Below are 20,340 nucleotides of genomic sequence, written 5' to 3'. Positions count from 1 at the left end.
AGCCCGACGCGGGGCTCGAACCCACAAACCGCGAGATCATGACCTAAGCGAAAGTCGGACTCTCAACCGACTAAGCCACCCAGGCGCCCCTAAAATGGCTTTAAAACACATACTCAGATAACCTGGAATAGGGAAATCAAATATAAGTAACTGCAGTTTCAGTTAATGAGCCAGATTAATTATAATACCTAAAAGGGACTTAGTTTTCAGGCAATTAGGATAAACTTACCTAAGATATTATTAAGTGTACAGTTTATTAACGATAATAATACTAGCTGCAATAACACTGAAATGATCTTAGAATTCTTTGCTTAGATTTTCACACTAATTGACAAAAGTCAACATTAGCAAGAATTTGAGATTTAGCATCAAGTCTGACATTTTTCCTCATTAAAGCAAGATATTTTAGCATCTTTTGGCTAACATCTACATTACCCTTACTCAAGAAAGATTTGTTAATGATCCTTCATTAGTATTGGCTAATTATTCTATTTGGGAAAAAAAATGAGCCTAAAATTAGCAACTAACCCAATATTATATAGAGTCCATTACTAACACAACTTGGCCTAAGGCACAAATAATGGTTTTTGCATTTTATCGTGTGCCGCCCTCCTCACACTGGCAGATGAAGTGAAAGACGGTCAGTTACTAGCTCTGGGTCTTGACTTCAAGTGACAAGTGAATTAGACCCAGAGAAGGATACCCAGGGTGATAAAGGACTGAAAAACCACATCATATAGAGGAGAATCAAGGACACTAGAGAGATTAAAGGTAAAAGAAGAAAACATTAATGGAGCCACATGACCAACTGACCTATTTACCTCTATTTCCCCTATATTATTCCAAAAGAAAGAAGTTGGGACCAATAGAAAGTAACAAAGGATATAAATTTGAGATCAGCAAAACAATTTTCTAACAGCGAGTTCTAACAAAGGAGTTACTGCTCTTGTTGGGTACTGAGCTACCCAACATCAGAATTACTAGCTAATTAGTAATAAAAAACCACTGGCCCACAGTCACAGTGATGTCAAAGCTCATCTCAACTGAGGTCAGCAACATCACGCTGGTCATCTGGAATCGGTCATAGCACAAGTATTTATACCACAGAAATCAGAAATACCATATAAATCAGGGCTTGACTGTTTTGTTCACAGTCTAGACTTAAGAAAATAAGGGGGAAAATGTTCAGGATGCAGATGAAACCTAAAAGTATGTCATTTCTGCAGTTGTTACATCGTAAATGGCACAAAAGTTCAGGAAATATTTTTCCAGTATTTGAAAACTATGATTCGATTCATCAAAGTTGCTCAAATACTTGGTAAATGGATGTAATACCAGCATACATTTCTACTGTTTCACTTTCGTCTTACTTGTTAATGAAAAACATCCCAACCAACATTCATGTCAGAACTCCACTTCTATTCATCTGATAACTGCAACCGTAGGTTGGCTGCAGATACAAGAGTCGAGCAAAACTCAGCAGAGGCAGTGTGAGAGTCCATTAGCTCTACCAAATTCATAACAAAGTACCATGCATCTGATTATTTGTAATTATGTGCTACACATCCTTAACATCAGATTTATGATAAAGGTGTGTGCCTGTGTATACACACACACACAACACTTTTTTCAGAAAACTAGTTACTGAACATTCACCAGTACACTGCTAATTAGATGATCATCGCTTGTCAAATAGTTCCTATATGACAGTATCCTTTTCTTCAGGAAAAAAAGTTTTTTTCAAGTCACTGTGCGTTTGTATCACTGCCCATCAAGAGCTCTCAATCCAGTTTACAACATCTCTCCACCTCAGACATCCATACACTTACTCAGGGATGATAAGGGAAGGAGTCAAAAAGGGCCATTTGTTACATGTGATTCAATGAAATAAAGCCATTTGTGTTTAATAATTTTAAATTACTTCTATTACTAATTAGCCATACTTTATTCTGAATTCTATTTAAAAGCATAGATCGCTTTAATCATGAGATCATAACGGAAGTACTTTCCATTTCACTAAGAGTCAATTAACCATAAAGCCTATTCTGAAAATACTTGAGAATCAGAGTTTTATGAATTAAACTTATTTTTGGTTATAATACAAAAACATCTCTTCAGCTACCTAATATTTTATTTTTAGACCAATCTTTTTTTCAATAAAAAATGCAGTTATTATTTCTATGTATATTGCTATGCTGATTCGAGGTTTAAATAGTTAAATAATAATACTTTCAGGGGCACCTGGCTGGCTCAACTAGTGAAACATATGACTCTTGATATCAGAGTTGTGGGCTTGAGCCCCATGGTGGGTACAGAAATTACTAAGAAAGATAAAAATCTTTAAAAGAAATAATAACACATCGAACTGTCTTGGGTACATTCAAATAAGACTGAAAAATATAGCTATAAAGGTCAACTGATTCATCTGACTCCCTCTCATCAGTAAGAAAATAATCAACGTCACACTTTATTAAACTCTATATTCCCAGTCCCTGCAAAGTAGGACTAATACACACAATAAAGGTGTGTTAAGTAGAGAGGGTAACAAACGGCCTTTATGATGAGTGTGTGGACCTCAGGGAGAAAAAAGTATAAGGGCGGAACAATGAATCACCATACAAAGTGATTGTTACTTGTTAAAAAAAAACACTCTTTTTAGCTTGGACCTAACTTGAAGCCTGTCAACAGTTTTAAGAAAAGAGGAAGAAAAAAGATTTAATCACTCTTAGAAAATGAGTTGGAACTCTTGGAAGAAATAGGCATTCGTAGAGGCTAAAGTCTGGGATGGTGATACCTCCCGTTTTGGTTTTATTTTTCAGTATTACTTTGGCTATTCGGGGTCTTTTGTGGTTCCATACAAATTTTTGGATAGTTTGTTCTAGTTTTGAGAAGTATGCTGGTGCAATTTTGATTGGAATTGCATTGAATGTGTAGAGTGCTTTGGGTAGTAATGACATCTTAACTATATTTATTCTTCCTATCCATGAGCATGGAATGTTTTTCCATTTCTTTGTGTCTTCTTCAATTTCCTTCATAAGTTTTCTATAGTTTTCATCATACAGATCTCTTGTATCCTTGGTTAGGTTTATCCGAGGTATTTTATGGTTTTTTGTGCAACTGTGAATGGGATCAGTTTCTTGATTTCTCTTTCTGTTGCTTCATTGTTGGTGTTTAAAAATGCAACCGATTGCTGTAAGTTGATTTTGTACCCTGCAACTTGGCTGAATTCTTGGATCAGTTCTAGTAGGCTTCTGGTGGAGTCTGTCAGGTTTTCTATGTAGAGTATTATGTCATCTGCGAAGAGTAAAAGTTTGACTTCCTCTTTGCCAATTCTGATGCCTTTGATTTCCTTTTGTTGTCTGATGGCTGATGCTAGGACTTCCAGCACTATGTTAAACAACAGTGGTGAGAGTGGACATCCCTGTCTTGTTCCTGATCTCAGGGGGAAAGCTCTCAGTTTTTCCCCGTTGAGGATGATGTTAGCTGAAGGCTTCTCATAGATGGCTTTGATGATGTTTAAGTAGGTTCCTTCTATCCCGACTTTCTCGAGAGTCTTTATTAAGAAGGGATGCTGTATTTTGTCAAATGTTTTTTCTGCATCTATTGACAGGATCATATGGTTTTTATGTTTTCTTTTATTGATATGATGTATCACACTGATTGATTTGCAAATGTTGAACCAGCCCTGTAACCCAGGAATGAATCCCACTTGATCTTGGTGGATGATTCTTTTTATATGTCAGACTTTAGCCTCTACTACAAAGCTGTCACCATCAAGACAGTATGGTATTGGCACAAAAACAGACACATAGACCAATGGAACAGAATTGAGAACTCAGAAGTGGACCCAAAAGTATACAGTCAACTGATCTTTGACAAAGCAGGAAAGAATATCCAATGGAAAAAAGACAGCCTTTTTAATAGATGGTGTTGGGAGAACTGGACAGCAACATGCAGAAGAATGAAACTAGATCATTTTCTCACACCATCCACAAAAATAAACTCAAAATGGATAAAGGACCTGAATGTGAGACAGGAAACTATCAACACCCTAGAGGAGAAAGCAGGAAACAACCTCCTTGACCTCCACCGCAGCAACTTCTTACTTGACACATCCCCCAAAGCAAGGGAATCAAGAGCAAAAATAAACGATTGGGACTTCATCAAGATTAAAAGCTTCTGCACAGCCAAGGAAACAACCCACAAAAGTAACAGGCAACCAACGGAATGGGAAAAGATAGTTGCAAATGACATATCAGATAAAGAGTTAATATCCAGAATCTATAAGGAACTCACCATACTCCACACCCGAAAAACAAACAACCCAGTGAAGAAATGGGCAGAAGATATGAACAGACACTTCTCCAAAGAGGACATCCAGATGGCTAACACACACATGAAATGATGCTCAGCATCCCTCCTCATCAGGGAAATACACATCAAAACCACACTGAGATACCACCTCACGCCAGTCAGAGTGGCTAAAATGAGCAAATCAGAGAACTCTAGATGCTGGCGAGAATGTGGAGAAACGGGCACCCTCCTACACTGTTGGTGGGAATGTAAACTGGTACAGCCCCTCTGGAAAACAGTGTGGAGGTTCCTCAGGAAACTAACAATAGAACTCCCCTATGACCCAGCAATAGCACTGCTAGGAATTTACCCAAGGGATACAGAAATGCTGAGGCATAGGAGCACATGTACCCCAATGTTCACAGCAGCACTCTCAACAATAGCTAAAACATGGAAAGAGCCTAAGTGTCCATCAACAGATGAATGGATCAAGAAGATGTGGTTTATATATACCATGGAATACTACATGGCAATGAGAAAGAATGAAATCTGGCCATGTGTAGCAACATGGATGGACCTTGAGGGTGTTATGCTGAGCGAAATAAGTCAGGCAGAGAAGGACAAATACCATTATGTTTGCACGTATAGGAGGATTAGGAGGAACTTGATGGAGGAACAAGGGGGAGAAGAAGGGGGGAAATGGTGGGGGAAAGGGAGAGAGGCAAACCATGAGAGACTCTTGAATGCTGACAAAAACTGAGGACTGATGGATGTGGGGGGGAGGAGGGATGGGCATGGAGGAGGGCACTTGTGGGGATGAGCACTGAGTGTTATGTGGAAACTAATTTGACAATAAACTATTTGTAAAAAAAAAAAAATTAAAATTAAAAAATTAAAAAAAAAGAAATAGGCATTCGTGATACATTAATATAAGATAGTAAGCTTCAAATAGGAGGCAGCATAGCATACCGATTCGAAGCCCAGGTGTTGAAAGAGTTCAACTCCCAGTTTCCGCACCTACGTGTGCAGGCAGGACGCTGGTGCCTCAACTTCTTCATATGTAAAAGGTCACAGAAACGTATAGGAATTAAGCAAGCCACCGTATATACAAAGCTTCAAAGAGGGACTAGTACAGGTTAAGTGCGCTCAACAAGAGTAACACCTGCTACTGCGCTTATCATTAGTTGCCCCATCAGGCAGTTTGAAACACTAAACTAAACATCTAAAGATACTCAGAATCTTGGGTGAGATATAGAATTTCTCATGTCCTCACTTTTTTTTACATCTATAAAGTTAAGTGCTGGAGTACAAATACATCTGAGATCATGAGCTACTATATATAAATATATAATTCTGTAATTTTTATATATATTCATATAACTAATTTTTTTTTCTCAAAATAATAGTGTCCTTACTATTACCAATGCATTCTGAATTTTCTAGTCGACTTTCCTTTAAAAAAACAAAAAAAGCTGGTTGCAATATACAAAACTAATTTTAAAAAACCAACAGCACTGGGGACTAAAATATCTCTGAGAAGCCTTCCAATACAAAGTACTTCTTTTCAAATTAGCTTTCAAAAGCAGTTTCACCTAAACTTCCTCAAACCCTACCAAAGGACTCAGTGAGTTTTAGGGACACAGTATTCTAATGGGTATTTGAATGCTGACAATAATCATAACTGAATCACATATACTTTTCAAATACTAATAAGCTTTGCCTTAGTTTTTCTTTTTTTTTTTTGTTTTTATTTATTCTTAGGAGAGAGAGAGACAGCGTGAGCAGGGGAGGGTCAGAGAGAGAGGGAGTCACAGACTGAAACAGCCTTCAGGCTCTGTGCTGGCAGTCAGCACAGAGCCCGACGCGGGGCTCGAACCCACGAACCGCGAGATCATGACCTAAGCGAAAGTCGGACGCTTAACCGACTAAGCCACCCAGGCGCCCCTGCCTTAGTTTTTCTTAACTGTAGTCTCTTTTGTGTCCAGAGTGACTCAGAAGACATCCTTTATCTTCAAACAACTGTAGAGTTTTTTTTTAAATTAAGGGCTTACTTTCCAGTGACATTCTGAGAATAGGATTTAGAAAATTATCTGGAACTTTTTAAGAGACAGACAATTTGCAATCTCCAGAAAACTCTGACATTCAACAAATGCTGCCTCATTGCTTTGCTCTTTGCTGACAAATCACATTAAAAATCAACATTTATCTAATTATTCTGGGACTCTTTTCAAATCCAATCCGTATTTTTAATCTAGTTTGCTAGGGATATTCCATAATCTGAAAATATCCTAAAATAAAGAGGAAAAAGATATGTGACTTCACGAATTCCATTCCAAGCCTCATTCCTTAACCTATGACCTTGGCTAGGTACTTCAGCTCTCTACCTCAGTTTCTTCATTTGTAAAATGGGAAAAAAAGGACTACCTACTTCATGGTTTCCTAACTCATGGTTTCATGAATTAATGTCTAATTACCCTAAATGGTGCCTAGCAGGGAAGCATCCAAATAAACCACAGCCAAGGTTATTCTCTTGTGTTACGTGAAATTATGGTGAAAAGATGGAAGTTCCTCACACAGTTCTAAAGTTTACCTAAAAGCTACAAGCAGAGTGGAGGGTTAGACTTTGGCCCCTACTATATGCTCCAAAATGCACGCCAGGGTTAACTGACAAAATGAAAAACAAGGGAAGGAACAAAGATGACACACAACGTAGGGATTTTTAAGTATCCATTCAGATGGCTTTTGACAATGGGGGAAAAGCAGGATGATTTCACCAGCAAGAACAATTACTTAATTTATTGGTACCCCTCATGAATCCCAGAAAGGATTGGAGATGGAATCACATCCTGTTTTATGGTATAATAGCACTGACAAATTATAAATGTAAAAATATCTAATTCCTTTTCTGTGTCCTAGTGAGGAAGAGAAGCAGAATCTATCTCATGAACAGAAATACTCAAAAAAAAAAAAAAAAACACCAGTTTATTCTACCATGGACTAAATATATACAAAGCCTAGGAAGGTAATCTGTGCAGAGTCCTTATCTACTAGTGGAAATCATATGTCATAAAAATACTCAAACACAGCATCTAACTTTTAAGGATAACAACTTGCTATTAGTGAGAAGTTATATTTTCATTATAAATGTCCTGGTATCAACATAAAGACATATCCTGAACCTCCAGCTAGGAAAATTTTCAACTTCTTGGTGGCAATTCGATAATCACCATTGTTCATTTATGATGTCACAATGGAAATGGGAAATGCTGTTGCTAAAAATCTAATTTTGTCTTTTCACTAAAACTAAGGTGCAGAGATGGGTCAGACCATCCTGGCCGGCTCCCTACTCTGGAAGATTATCTTCAGCCCATGTTTCTAAAGTCCATTTTAAGGGCAGTACGGAATCCCCACCTAGTACTATGTTTGTTCACGGATGAACTTCCCAGATAAAGCAAATGTACACAGTGAACCCCAACCTGGGAACATTCTCTCATTAAGAGGAAAAAAAAATCGATATCCATGTAAGTCCTTCCCCTGCAACTGTTTTCATTTATCGCTCATTTTAATTCAGAATACTTGTTGAAATATATTCTAAGTTTTAAAATTTTGTTTTAAATATTTCTCGCAAAGACCCATTTTACTAAAGATCTGTGTGTCTCTTTTTAAATATGCCTGGGAGGTTATTAGCATTGCAGAATGGCCTTCAAAATGCAAAGACTGCTTAGAGTTTTGGATCACACATTTTTGGTTTTTTTTACTCTCCTCCACGCCAAAACTGGGAGTACCCTGAAAAGCCAAAAAACATAATGTTCACCAAAAGTCATGGGCTTCACGTGAACGGATTACGAAGAGAATCTTGCCTTATCATCTCTTCCTCTTGCTCTACAATCCTTGTCTCTACTGGCAGAGGGTTTTTCACTCTTTGATATGGGATGTGCACGGCCCACAGGTCCCCGGGCTCCTGCTCCGGCCATTTCTTTCCTCAGAGGTCTTACTTCTCGATTGGGACGCCTTATCTGAGGTGGAGCTCTGACAGGAAAAAATTAAAATGAAAATTAATCAAAGGCAAAAGTAGTTCGGTACTCTCTTAGTCAGTAAAACTATTAAACCAAGAAGCCCCAAACCTCACCTGTTCCCCTTTTCCAATTCATGGCTATAACTATTAGATCGGTTCTTAAAAGTACTTTTCTGGGGGTAAAAATGTGCTTTTCTATAAAATATACTAGTTGACACAGTTTTTAAATACATATAAATGATATGCAGAACAGCAATTACTTTGTCAAAAATAACTATTAATCACCAATAGAGGGCAATACAGACTATTTCCATCTAATAATCGTAATAGTGTAATGGAAAGTCAATGACTTTTATTCATTAATGTCCTAAACCCAAACTCAGTCACTTTAAAAAAACAAAAGCATTTGAAACTAATATAACATTGTATGTCAATGATACTTCAGTTTTTACAAAAGCATTAAAAGCTGAAAGGACAGGAATTCAAAATACATCTATCTGGGGCGCCTGGGTGGCTTAGTCGGTTAAGCATCCGACTTTCGCTTAGGTCATGATCTCGCGGTTCGTGGGTTCGAGCCCCGCGTCGGGCTCTGTGCTGACTGCCAGCTCAGAGCCTGGAGCCTGTTTCAGAGTCTGTATCTCCCTCTTTCTCTGAACCCTCCCCTGTTAACGCTGTCTCTCTGTATCCTAGAAATAAATATATTTTAAAAAAAAATACATCTATCTGCACAGTTTACCTAATTTATTGATTACAATCCAAATCACTTCCTCTGCTTCTGTACATTTCTGTGAATGAAAATCCAACATTTCATTCACATTACAAGCAGGAGGGCTAAACAATGAAATCTTTTCATATACAAATTAATTTGTGTGTGAAAAAGTTATTTGTGCGTTGAAGGTGTCAAAAATCACAGAATCATTCAAATTACACCGCCCCCCAAATGTGAATGACAAACTTTGAGAACCATGGATGGTGAAGGATGTTAGCTAAACGTGTGGTGACCATTTCACAATGGTCATCATTCTGTACACCTGAAACTAATGTTGTATGTCAATTATAACTCAATTTTCTAAAAGTTTTGACAACTATATAAAGGTAACCATGTACACATAGTGACACATTTTGTTTCATGTAATGTGAAACGTGTCCTCTTCAAATAGACAAATTCTAAGGTTTCTTAACACAGTATTTAGCATCTCTCTTTGGGTGTTGGGGAGACTATCTACTCTGTGCCTAACCTCTTAGTTCTTCCTTGGACCGTCTCTGCCTCTGTTCTCCTATCTTTTCTCTCTCTACTGCTCTGCCTTTACTTGTAGCCTTTCAGATCCCATGAGTACTGCTTTTTCTTTTTTTTTTTTTTTTTACCCATATGCCATATCTATTATTATCCCTTTTCCAACTTCATGCTTTCAATTCATCCATCTCCTCATGGAGCCTCTCTTCCTGATATCAGAAGTGACACATATATATATAACTCAGAACCCACCAAAACAGGAAAACAGATGAAAAGTCAGGAAGGATGCAAACTCAAGGCAACAGAGTTTAAAAAAAAAAAAAAAAAACTGTTGTACAACACCTTCAGACTGTTGGAATGAGACCATGACATGAAACTGCTAAGGATAAGAGAAGCTAAGAAAAGTGTGTATCTATTAGGTTACTGCACACTGACTTCTGAATCTTTGGAGTTGAGTCCAGCCCAACAATTATTTATTGACCACCTATTAGGAGATATACAGCCACTAGTGTGCTAGGCCCCAGGAGGAGATAAAGATGCATAAGCAATCTTGTGAAAAAAATCACAGGGAAGGAACTGGAAAACAGTGTTTAGTAAAATGGTTATAAGGCATTCTCAACTATAAAGATATGACTGTATTATTAGTACAGTGCATGCTTAGTCTTTTAAGCATCTGCCAATAAAACAAAATTGTGATGAGACTGATGGAAGAAAACTAAAAATGTTACCATCTCTACTAGTATTTCACTGCAACAACTATCTTTTGACTAAACGTGTGTTCTGTTTTGCTGAAGGAGTGGAAAGCAGTAGTGCAGGACTTTACTTTTTATGTTCACATATTTGTGTGTGTGTACACGTTTCCCCCGAATCAGACTCGTGGGTGAGGCCGCAGACAATAAAATGAGAGCAGCAATCTCTTACACACACAACATACATCAAGTGTGCCCTTCTGGTAGCAGCTGCACCTACTATTTAAATAATCTGTCACTGTCTGTGGGCCTGCGTTTTGGACGCACAGCCAGCCTGAAGCTGGTGCTCACCAAGAGCAAGCCCGCCCCTCACAGCCGCACGCCTGGATGCTGTCAGCGGCTGGGCCAGCCCCGCGAGGCCTCGCTGCTTAGGGCTGGACAGGAGAGAATCCTGAAACACCGCTTCTGCCATCTCAGCTTGTGCTTTCTTTCCCCACCTCAGCTTGCTCTTTAACTGCCGCTCAGGGGTCCTGCTGCAGGCCATTTTGCACGCACATCCAGCTCAGGAAAGCAGTGCTGTGAGGAGAATTTTCAAAGCTCTTGCACAGGCTGCATTCCCATGTTTGCTGCCACTCAATATTCTGAGGGGTTTATAAATGGTCTGAATGAAACCGCTCAAGAAGCCAGATGTGCCGTCTGCGGCAAGACCCGCGTCTCACAGAGTGCGTGCCTGTGCTCCGAGAAAGCCTTCGGTTCCATCTCACTGCAGTTGGATATTACGTCTGTAACAGACTCTGTCAACTTCTCAAAGGACATCCTTGAGTCCGTTCTGCACCTCCTCCATTAGCGCACCAGTGCACAATGTCGTGCTTCAGTATAAGGATTCAGTGACAGCTCCCAGGCTGAGTGAAAAATAAGTCTCAGGGCTTCTTTTACTGGCTTTTTTAAAAAGAGACTTCTAGGGGCATCTGGGTGGCTACACAGGTTTAAGTATCTGATTTCAGCACAGGTCATCTTGCAGTTTGTGAGTTCGAGCCCCACCTCGGGCTCTGTGCTGATAGCTGAGCCTGGAGCCTGCTTCAGATTCTGTGTCCTCCTCTCTCTCTGCCCCTCCCCACTCATACTCTGTCTCTCTCTCTCTCTCTCTCAAAATAAACATTAAAATTTATAAATAAATAAATAAATAAAGACTGGAAGTCTTTAACCCTACTGAAGTAGGGTTACAAAGCACCACCAACCTCTGCCCTGCTGGTCAAAGAGAAGACGACACTGTACCAGTCTATGGTATTCCAACTATAGAGAATATCTAGTAGATCTGCAGATATAAGACTAGAAGGTCTATGCTGTGCTCATTTCTCCTAGATTTCCCTCTAGGAATGGAAAGAAATGTGCTTTTTTTCTGTCACATGCAAATAAGCCTAACTTCTTCCAAAAATCCAGTATTTTCTCTTTCTAAGCTATATTAAATATCAATATTATATGTAAATGTTTTTACCAGAACTAGTTGTAATAGCAAACACCTGAAAACAACCTAAATGTCCATTATGAAAACAAATACATACATTACTATATATTCACATAATGATACAATTCACAATATACACATGAACATGAACTATAATTACATGGAACAACACTGGATGAATCTCAGGACAATTATGTTGAGTGAAAAAGTAAGTTCAAAAGACACATACCATAAGCAACATAGGATACTGTTTGGGGACACAAATATATGTACTAAAAGTAAGGAAAGGCAAGGGAATGATAAATCCCAAGTTCAGGACTCTGAACTAGAAGGGAGGAGAATAGAATGCAGAGGAGCCCATAGGGAATCTTCAAAAGTCATCGTACAGTTCTTTATCTTAAACACTTTGGTGGGTCCATAGAAGCTATTGCGTTGTGATGCCTTATACCATACACAATTTAAATTATTTACATTATCTACTGAGTAGATAAAACTTTAAATCTGATTATACTATAACACTAAGTAAAAGATCTAGACACCTAAAAAGTGAAATGATAGAACTGCTACAAAGTTTTTGGCATGTTCCAGAAATACACATGTGCTAGTGACATGGGCTCAGAGTTCACATCCTCGGTTGAACCTACAAGACTACTGCCTGGCAAATCTCTAGAAAACATCAGGCAACAGAAAGAGGTCTGCATTATAGCACCATACTTCCATGGTTCCAGAAGTCAAGGGAAAGAAACCCTCTTTCAAATATGTCCTTGATTCTACACCATCTTAAGTAACAGGGTTTATAATACTATCACAATGTTCTCCAACTATTATACAGTCTCCTTAAGATTCCTAGCCATTGACCTCTATTTCGTCTAGCATTTTGTTTAATGATTATTCTAAATTTTTTTTTGTTCATACATTGTTAGAATTCTGGTATAAGAATAAGCAATTTAGAACAGGTCCTATATATGGCCAAGAACATAAGCCAGATTACTTAAAGTTAACTTCTAGAAAAGAAAAAAAAAAATAATCTTTTTTTTTTTTTTTTAAATGTTTTATTTATTTCTAGGAGAGAGAGAGAGAGACAGCGTGAGCAGGAGAGGGTCAGAGAGAGAGGGAGTCACAGACTCTGAAACAGGCTCCAGGCTCTGAGCTGGCAGTCAGCACAGAGCCCGACGCGGGGCTCGAACCCACGAACCGCGAGATCATGACCTAAGCGAAAGTCGGACGCTCAACCGACTAAGTCACCCAGGCGCCCCGAAAAAAAAATAATCTTATTTTGCTATTATATTAATTTATAAAACTCCAGAATTAAATAAACAGAAAAACAACTCTATCTCTAATAAAAAGATAAGAAACATAAGTTCAAAGTAGTTCATACTGATATTTTTGCTATAAGAATTTGGGAGTCAACATATGAGACTTCTGAGTACAGGCAAAAGTATTTAAGAAAGCAGGAGCAGGGGCGCCTGGGTGGCTTAGTCGGTTAAGCGTCCGACTTTCACTTAGGTCATGATCTCGCGGTTCGTGGGTTCGAGCCCCGCGTCGGGCTCTGTGCTGACTGCCAGCTCAGAGCCTGGAGCCTGTTTCAGTCTGTGACTCCCTCTCTCTCTGACCCTCCCCTGCTCACGCTGTCTCTCCCTCTATCTCCTAGAAATAAATAAAATATATATATTTAAAAAAAAAAAAAAAGAAAGCAGGAGGCAAAAAACAAAGTTTAAATAGAAATGAGAGGACTTATGATTTGAAACTAAACATTAATGATTAAGAACCTTAATGTCTACTCTCATATATGACTGCTATTTTTTCAAACCAGCAAATATTTATTAGTTACCTAATAAGTAGAGATCCATGCTGGGTGTAATACTGACATAAAAACATTGCAGGGCACCTGGGTGGTTCTTTCGGTTAAGCCTCCAACTCTTAATTTCAGCTCAGGTCATAATCTCACTCCTTCATGAGTTCAAGCCCTGCAAGCCTGCTTAGGATTTTCTTTCTCCCTCTCTCTCTGCTCCTTCCACAATTTTTTTGAAAGCAAAAAAAAAAAAAAAAAAAAAAAAAAAATTGCAAACAGTATTCCTATCCTCAGAAGAAACAACACAGTGATCTGAAGTCAGCATGAGATTTAGAAACCCTGGGGGTGCCTGGGTGGCTCAGTCAATTAAGCGTCCAACTCTTTGTTTCAGGTCAGGTCATGATCTCATGGTTCGGGAGATCGAGCCCCGCATCAGGCTCTGCACTGACAATGTGGAGCCTGCTTGGGATTCTCTCTGCCTCTCCCCACTTGTGCTCTGTCTCAAAAAAAAAAAAAAAAAGAATTAAAAAACAAAAAGAACCCTGAAACCTGGGGGCCTTTTTACTCTGAGGTCTACTACCAATTACTGGTTATATGAGCATGTCACTTAATATCTACAATCCTCATGTTCTTCCTCTAAATGGAGATGTTAATACTTCATAGAATTTGCAAATATATTTGTCACTAATATAACATTAGTACACAACTCAATAAATGTTAACACCATATAACCACCAGTAGATGAAGACACAGAACATTTCCCATATCCCAGAAAGCTTTTTCATGGTTCCTTTTAGTCAATATCAGCCCAGAAGGTAAGCACTATCTGACCTTATTATCATAGATTAGGTTTGCCTGTTCTAGTTTCAGAGAAATGGAATCCTACAGGACAGACTTTGTACTTGGTCTCTTTCTTGCAACATTACCTGTGAAATTCATCCATGTTCCTGCATGGAACATGAGTTAATCTTTCTTCAATGCTGTGTGGTATTCTATTGTGTAAATATAATTAAAACATGTATATTCTACTGTTGATGAACACTTGAGCCATTTTCCATTTGACATTATTATTAAAGCTTCTACGAATATGGGGTTGTGTTCATGGTAAATGTAGCATTCATTTCTTTGTCACATACCCAGGAACAGAACTGCTGGATCATAAAGTATACATAAGATTAGCTTCAGTAAATATAGCTAAACAGTTTTCCGAAGTGGTGACGCCATGCTACATTCGCATCAACAATATGAGAGTAGCAGTCTCTCCATCTTAGCCATTCTGGTGGAGGTACAATGGCATCTCATCATGGCTTTACTTTACCTTTCCTGAATGACTATGGACGTGGAGCACCTTTGCAACAATATGCTTCTTGGCCACTTAAACACGGTCTTTTGCAGAGTATCTATTCCAGTTTTTAGTTCACTTATTTTTTCAATCAGCTGTTTTTTTCTTATTGATTTATTGACTGTCACTCTTTATATATTCTGGATGCAAGTCCTTGGTCAGATATATGCACTGTAAATATCTTCTAGTACATGGCTTGCCTTTTCGCTCTCTTAATGGTGTGTCTTTTCATGATGAGAAATCATAGTTTTAGAATTCTGATCTACCAACCTTTTGTCTTTAATAATTTTGTGTCCAGTTTAATAAATCTTTGCTACCCCAAAATCATGATGTTATCACTTCATGTCCTCTTCTGGAAACTTTAGCTTACTACCTTTTACATTCTAGGTAATTATTGATTTCAAATTAATTTTTCTATATAATGTGAGGTACGAAGTGTCAAGATTTCCTCCCCCATAAATACTCAATTAACCCAGCAGCATTTGGTGACAAGACCCACCTCTCCCTACTAAACTGCAGTTACGACCTTCTGCATACATTTCGTGACTTCACAAATGTGAACCTTTAATGATAAGTTCCAATTCCTAAAAGAACTTTAGAAATTTTAGTTGTTTGCTATCAGAAGATTCAAAACAAGTATTTGATTACGATTGTTCAGGAGTCTGTTCAAAATATGATTTTTTAAATATCTGAAATTTTAACGAATGCAAGACAGCATGCTACACAATATAATAGGCTGTAATAGGGTAAGTTTTCCCTCATTATCCAACACATAAATCAATCACACCCAGAAATACACTGAATCAGGTCATGCTGATATGAGTTGTTTTGTGTCCTCAAGGGTACCTTTTGTACTCTTCAGATGCTTAATTTGATTTTTAAGATATTCGACTTATTAAAGTTTAAAAATGCAAAAATTGTTATTCCTTAAAACTTTTAGATTCAGCTTACAAATCTTTTCCTATGTACAAGCCTGGCAGATTTTAGAAGTCACTTTTAAGAGGCTTTTGAATGATGTTTTGTTCCATTTCAAATGTGGTTAATTAAATGCCACCAAAATTTTTTACCTACATTTATAAATGTAATATATTTTATTTCTTTCTTAGTTCCTCAATTTTATTTCCTTCTTACTCAATAAAGCATAATAATTTACATATAATACTTTTACAAACCTAGTAAATTAGACTTGTAAATAAGCCTAAACTTCTCCTAAATGTTCCACAAAAGTACTTAACATAAATTTTTAGGGAAAAAAATCACAGACCTCCATTATTCCATAATACATTAAAGCTGAAATTGCATGCTTAACACTCTCACTAGCCATATCTTCTGAAATTACAAGTACGTAAAAATAATAAGTAAATACGCAAATATGCACTTATCCCTTAAACAGAAAAATATTACAAAAGCTCTGATTCTCTTTGACATTTCTATTCTTAATTCTAAATCTTCCTGGAGTTGAAAGATGCTTACCCACTACAGAAGACAATTATCATCCAAGTTAACCAAGGGAAGATTTAACCAGAAATTTCAGGTGGTATCAGATCTGGAGCTATAGATACTCTCACACCAAATATTATGCAATACCATTTAATATCATCGGAGTTGCCTTCTTAACATTTTGACATTATCCACATTATCCACCAGACAGCTAATGGCCAAAAAAAAAATAAATAGTAACTAAATGTCTGTCGGCAATTTTGATGGGATATACTAATCCTTCTTTAAAGCTATGTGATACCAGCCGTTCTACTAATCCCAAAGGTGGGGGGGAGGGGATGGTGCCATTACGATTAGACTAATTCGTTAGTCTAATGGTAGAATTCTACCCCTCCCAGGAAGGTTAGTTAATTACTTGATTGTACTTTGCTCTTCTTTAACTAAAGATAGCCTTGTGTTTTCCATGAAACTCTAATGCCTTTAAACCTGTAAAACTTGGGGTGCCTGGGTGGCTCAGTCAATTGAGCATCCAACTCTTGATTCTGGCTCAGGTGATGATCCCCAGGGTTGTGGGACTGAGTTCCCAAACAGACTCCACACTGAGCGTGGAGCCTGCTTAAGAGTCTCTCTCTCCCCCTCTGCCCCTCTCCCCCTTTGGTGCACTCTCTAAAATAAAAAATAAATAAATAAAAATTAATTTGAACACTTAAAATATTTATTTTCTACCTAACTCTAAAGACCTCAAAACTAAATGGTTAATGGCATTCTTACAGGTTATAAAAGCTATATAATTTCTACAGATACTAAAATTGAAATTTTGTTATCTCCCAGTTCTTTGTCTAACTTATAGTCAAGTTCTAAGATTATTCTATTTATTTTTAAAACACAGACATAAAAAACATATGAGATGGTCCCTGCATCCAAGAAGCTTAACATTTGGCTAAAGATATGTTCATATATTTTAAGAAATATACTGGGCATCCCTTTTTGTCCACACATAAACCCTACAGCTAAGCCTCACTGAGTTCTCCGCTCAACTAGAAACAAGAGTCCTCAAGACAACAAATTATAGGACAAGACCATCAAGAACTTATAATCATAGAAGCATAAAAAAATATGGTAACGACAACAAAAGTAAGCTGAAGTCCTTCCCACTATAAACCGTGTAGGAATTCTGGATTAAATGTAACAAAATACCCTCCTATATACATAGGTGGTATCACCAGAGGGTAAGAGAAATACCTAATGGCCAAAAATAAATAAATAAAAGAGAGCTGATGACATGGAAGTCCTTTAGGATTTCCAGGCCTCACCCACTAAGGACTCGAGATTTAATGACCACACAGAACAATCAGAGACAAGGCCTTATGCCCGCATCACTCAGAGAAGGAGCCATGAGACTGTCACAGAAAGCCAGGACTGTCAAAGGACTACAATCTCAGTGAGAGGATTGAATTTAAAACCCACATGTTGAAGAAGCAAGTGCATCTGTTTATCTGGCCTACGTTCCATATCTGTGGAGTGAGGCCAATGTGTCCCCTAGAAAGAGTAACCTCAAGCCTGCTATCATGTGATTCCGGACTCAGCTCGATGCCTCAGACAAAGAGCTTTACCTTTGGGTGGGCCTGGGCAGAACACCACTCAGGGCACCTGGCTGACATCAACATACACCCTCTCAGGAGTGACCTCCCTCCACACAAGCGCAACTCAGAATGACGAAAATTACGGAGAGACATTAACTTTACCACAAGCAAGAGTCATCAGAAAAAAGTTAAAACTCCCAATAACTTCTGATAATAGAACTATCAATTATAGACTATAAAATGAATGTTAGACAGTCCTTAGGGGCACCTGGGTGGCTCCATCAAGTTAAGCATCTGATTTAGGCTCAGGTCATGATCTCATGGTCACGCTGGGCTCTGCACTGAGCCTGGAACCTGCTTAAGATTCTCTCCTCCCTCTCTCTGTCCCTCTCCCCAACCTGCACGCACACATGCTCTCCCTCTGTCTCTTAAAAAATAAAATAAAATTTTTAAAAAGATGGTTTTTAAAAGCATGAAGAATTTGAAACAGGGGTACCTGGGTGACTCTGTCGGTTAAGCACTGACTCTTGATCTCAGCTCAGGTCATGATCTCACGGTTTCATGGGCTCAAGGCCCATATCAGGATCTGTACTGACAGGGTGGAGCCTGCCTGGGATTCTCTCTCTCCTCTCTCTCTGCCTCTCCCCTACTTGTTCTCTCTCTCTCTCTCTTTCTCAAAATAAATATTTTTTTAAAAATTAAAAAAAAAATAGAATTTGAAAGAAAAGAAATGCAAGTCTTAAGTAATATAAGTGAAAATAAATCCACACTTAGATTAAGTCATCATAGAATTGTTAACACCAAAGACAAAAATAAAATCAGGAAAACACTGGGAGAGAAAAGACAAGTTATCTACAGTTAGACTGATAATGCAAGCCAGAAGGTAAAAATAATACAATTGCTAATGTCATCTTCAAAGCATAGAAAACAAAGAATCTAGTATTCTATACGAAACTATCATTTAAACCTAACAGGAAAATAAGTCCGAGACAAAACCTGAGGGTTTACCACTAAAAGAGATGTAAGGACTACTGAAGAATGTACTTCAGCAAAGAAACTGATTCTAGAAAGAGTGAAATGCAAGGAATAGTGAACAAAACAACTAGTAAACGCATGGATAAATCTAAGCATTTTATTAGCTCATTCATTCAACAAATATTTACTGAATGTCTGCACTATGCCCAGCACCATTCTTGGTGTTGAGGGTACAGCAGTGAAAACATCAAAGGCCTTGACCTTACAGAGCTTCCAATGTAGTGGGGATGGTTAATAAGAAGTACAGATTAGGGTATCAGGCAGCAATGACTGTGAAGAAAAGTAAAGCAGAATAAGAGAACAGAGTGCTGACAAGCGAGGGGGTAACTTCTTTAACTTTTTGAGTATAGCTGACACATAACATCACACGAGTTTCACATATACCATGTAGTGACTATGTTATGCTGTGCTCACCACAAGAGGCGCCACCATCTGTCCCCAGACAACTCTATTACAATATCATTGACGACGTTCCCTATGCTTCACCTCTCGTCCCCATGGCTTGTTCACTCTATAAATGGAAGCCTGTACCTCCAACTCCCTTTCTGCCATTTTTCCCATCACTGCCTCCCAGGGGGTAAACATTTTAAATAAGGTGGTCAGGGTGAGACTTTATAGGTCACATGTGAAGAAAGGCCTGAATAAGGTGTCATCTAAATGAACATCAGTCTTCTAAATGCCCCTGAGGGGGCAAGGGAATGGGTGATGAAAACTGCACATATTTCTTGAGTACATCCTCAGGCGCCAGGCTGTTCTTTACACATCCCTTGCATTCAATCACTTAATTCTCAAAATAACCCCAAGAGGTAACTGTAGATCCCCATTTAATAGAGGAGGAAAATGAAGGAAAGGTTCAATGGCTTGTCCTCGCAGACACTAAGTGACAAAATTAGGATGAATCCTCAAAGCCTGGCTCGTTATCAAGCTCCGGGCAAAGGAAACCGCCTTCCTAGAATCTTCCTCCTATTCCTTGCATCCACAGTGCCTAGGACACAGTGGGTGCTGGGTATGTTGAGCTGGACCGGATACAGAAAGAGCACAGGGATGAGGACTAGCGAACAACCAGCAGCCATAAGAGAAAGAGAGGAGGACACAGTCAAAAAGGAAAAAGAGGAAGAAGAAAGGAATACTGTCATGTCACAGAAGCCCTATGAAGAAAGTTCCAAGGAAGAAAGATGGCAAACGTTAACAAATGTTACAAAAATTAAATACAGGAAGCCTTGAGAATAGGCATTCTGTCATTAAGTTGGGAAGATGTCTTCAAGAATTCAGTCCCAATACCGTAATGATGGAGACCCAAGATCTCTAGTTTTCAGGGAAGCGCGGCCATGAGAGACGAAACACAGTCTGCCCGAGGAGCACAGGGGGCAATGGTAGTAGCTCAGGTGCAGCGAGGAGGAAGATTTGTTTCTAATAAAAATTTAGAAGTAATGTGTTAGGATTTCATTCTGA

The 20,340-nt window shown here is 38.4% G+C and overlaps 1 protein-coding gene across 5 annotated transcripts in view; it reads right to left on the bottom strand.

Moving 5' to 3' along the window:
* The window catches only part of KATNAL1 (katanin catalytic subunit A1 like 1), a 98,916-nt gene that overhangs the window by 41,827 nt on the left and 36,749 nt on the right, over positions 1-20,340 (bottom strand). For all 5 annotated transcript variants that reach the window (XM_039254818.1, XM_039254793.1, XM_039254826.1 and 2 more), the window contains exon 4: positions 8,154-8,322. In XM_039254818.1, the coding sequence (XP_039110749.1) occupies positions 8,154-8,322 (169 nt within the window). The remainder of the gene's footprint in view (positions 1-8,153; positions 8,323-20,340) is intronic.

This window comes from Hyaena hyaena, unplaced genomic scaffold (assembly GCF_003009895.1).
Source record: "Hyaena hyaena isolate Hyena2069 unplaced genomic scaffold, ASM300989v1 scaffold_11, whole genome shotgun sequence".
NCBI lineage: Eukaryota > Metazoa > Chordata > Mammalia > Carnivora > Hyaenidae > Hyaena > Hyaena hyaena.
The sequence above is the reverse complement of the archived record's forward strand: the minus strand, read 5'-3'. Positions and strand labels throughout refer to the sequence as shown.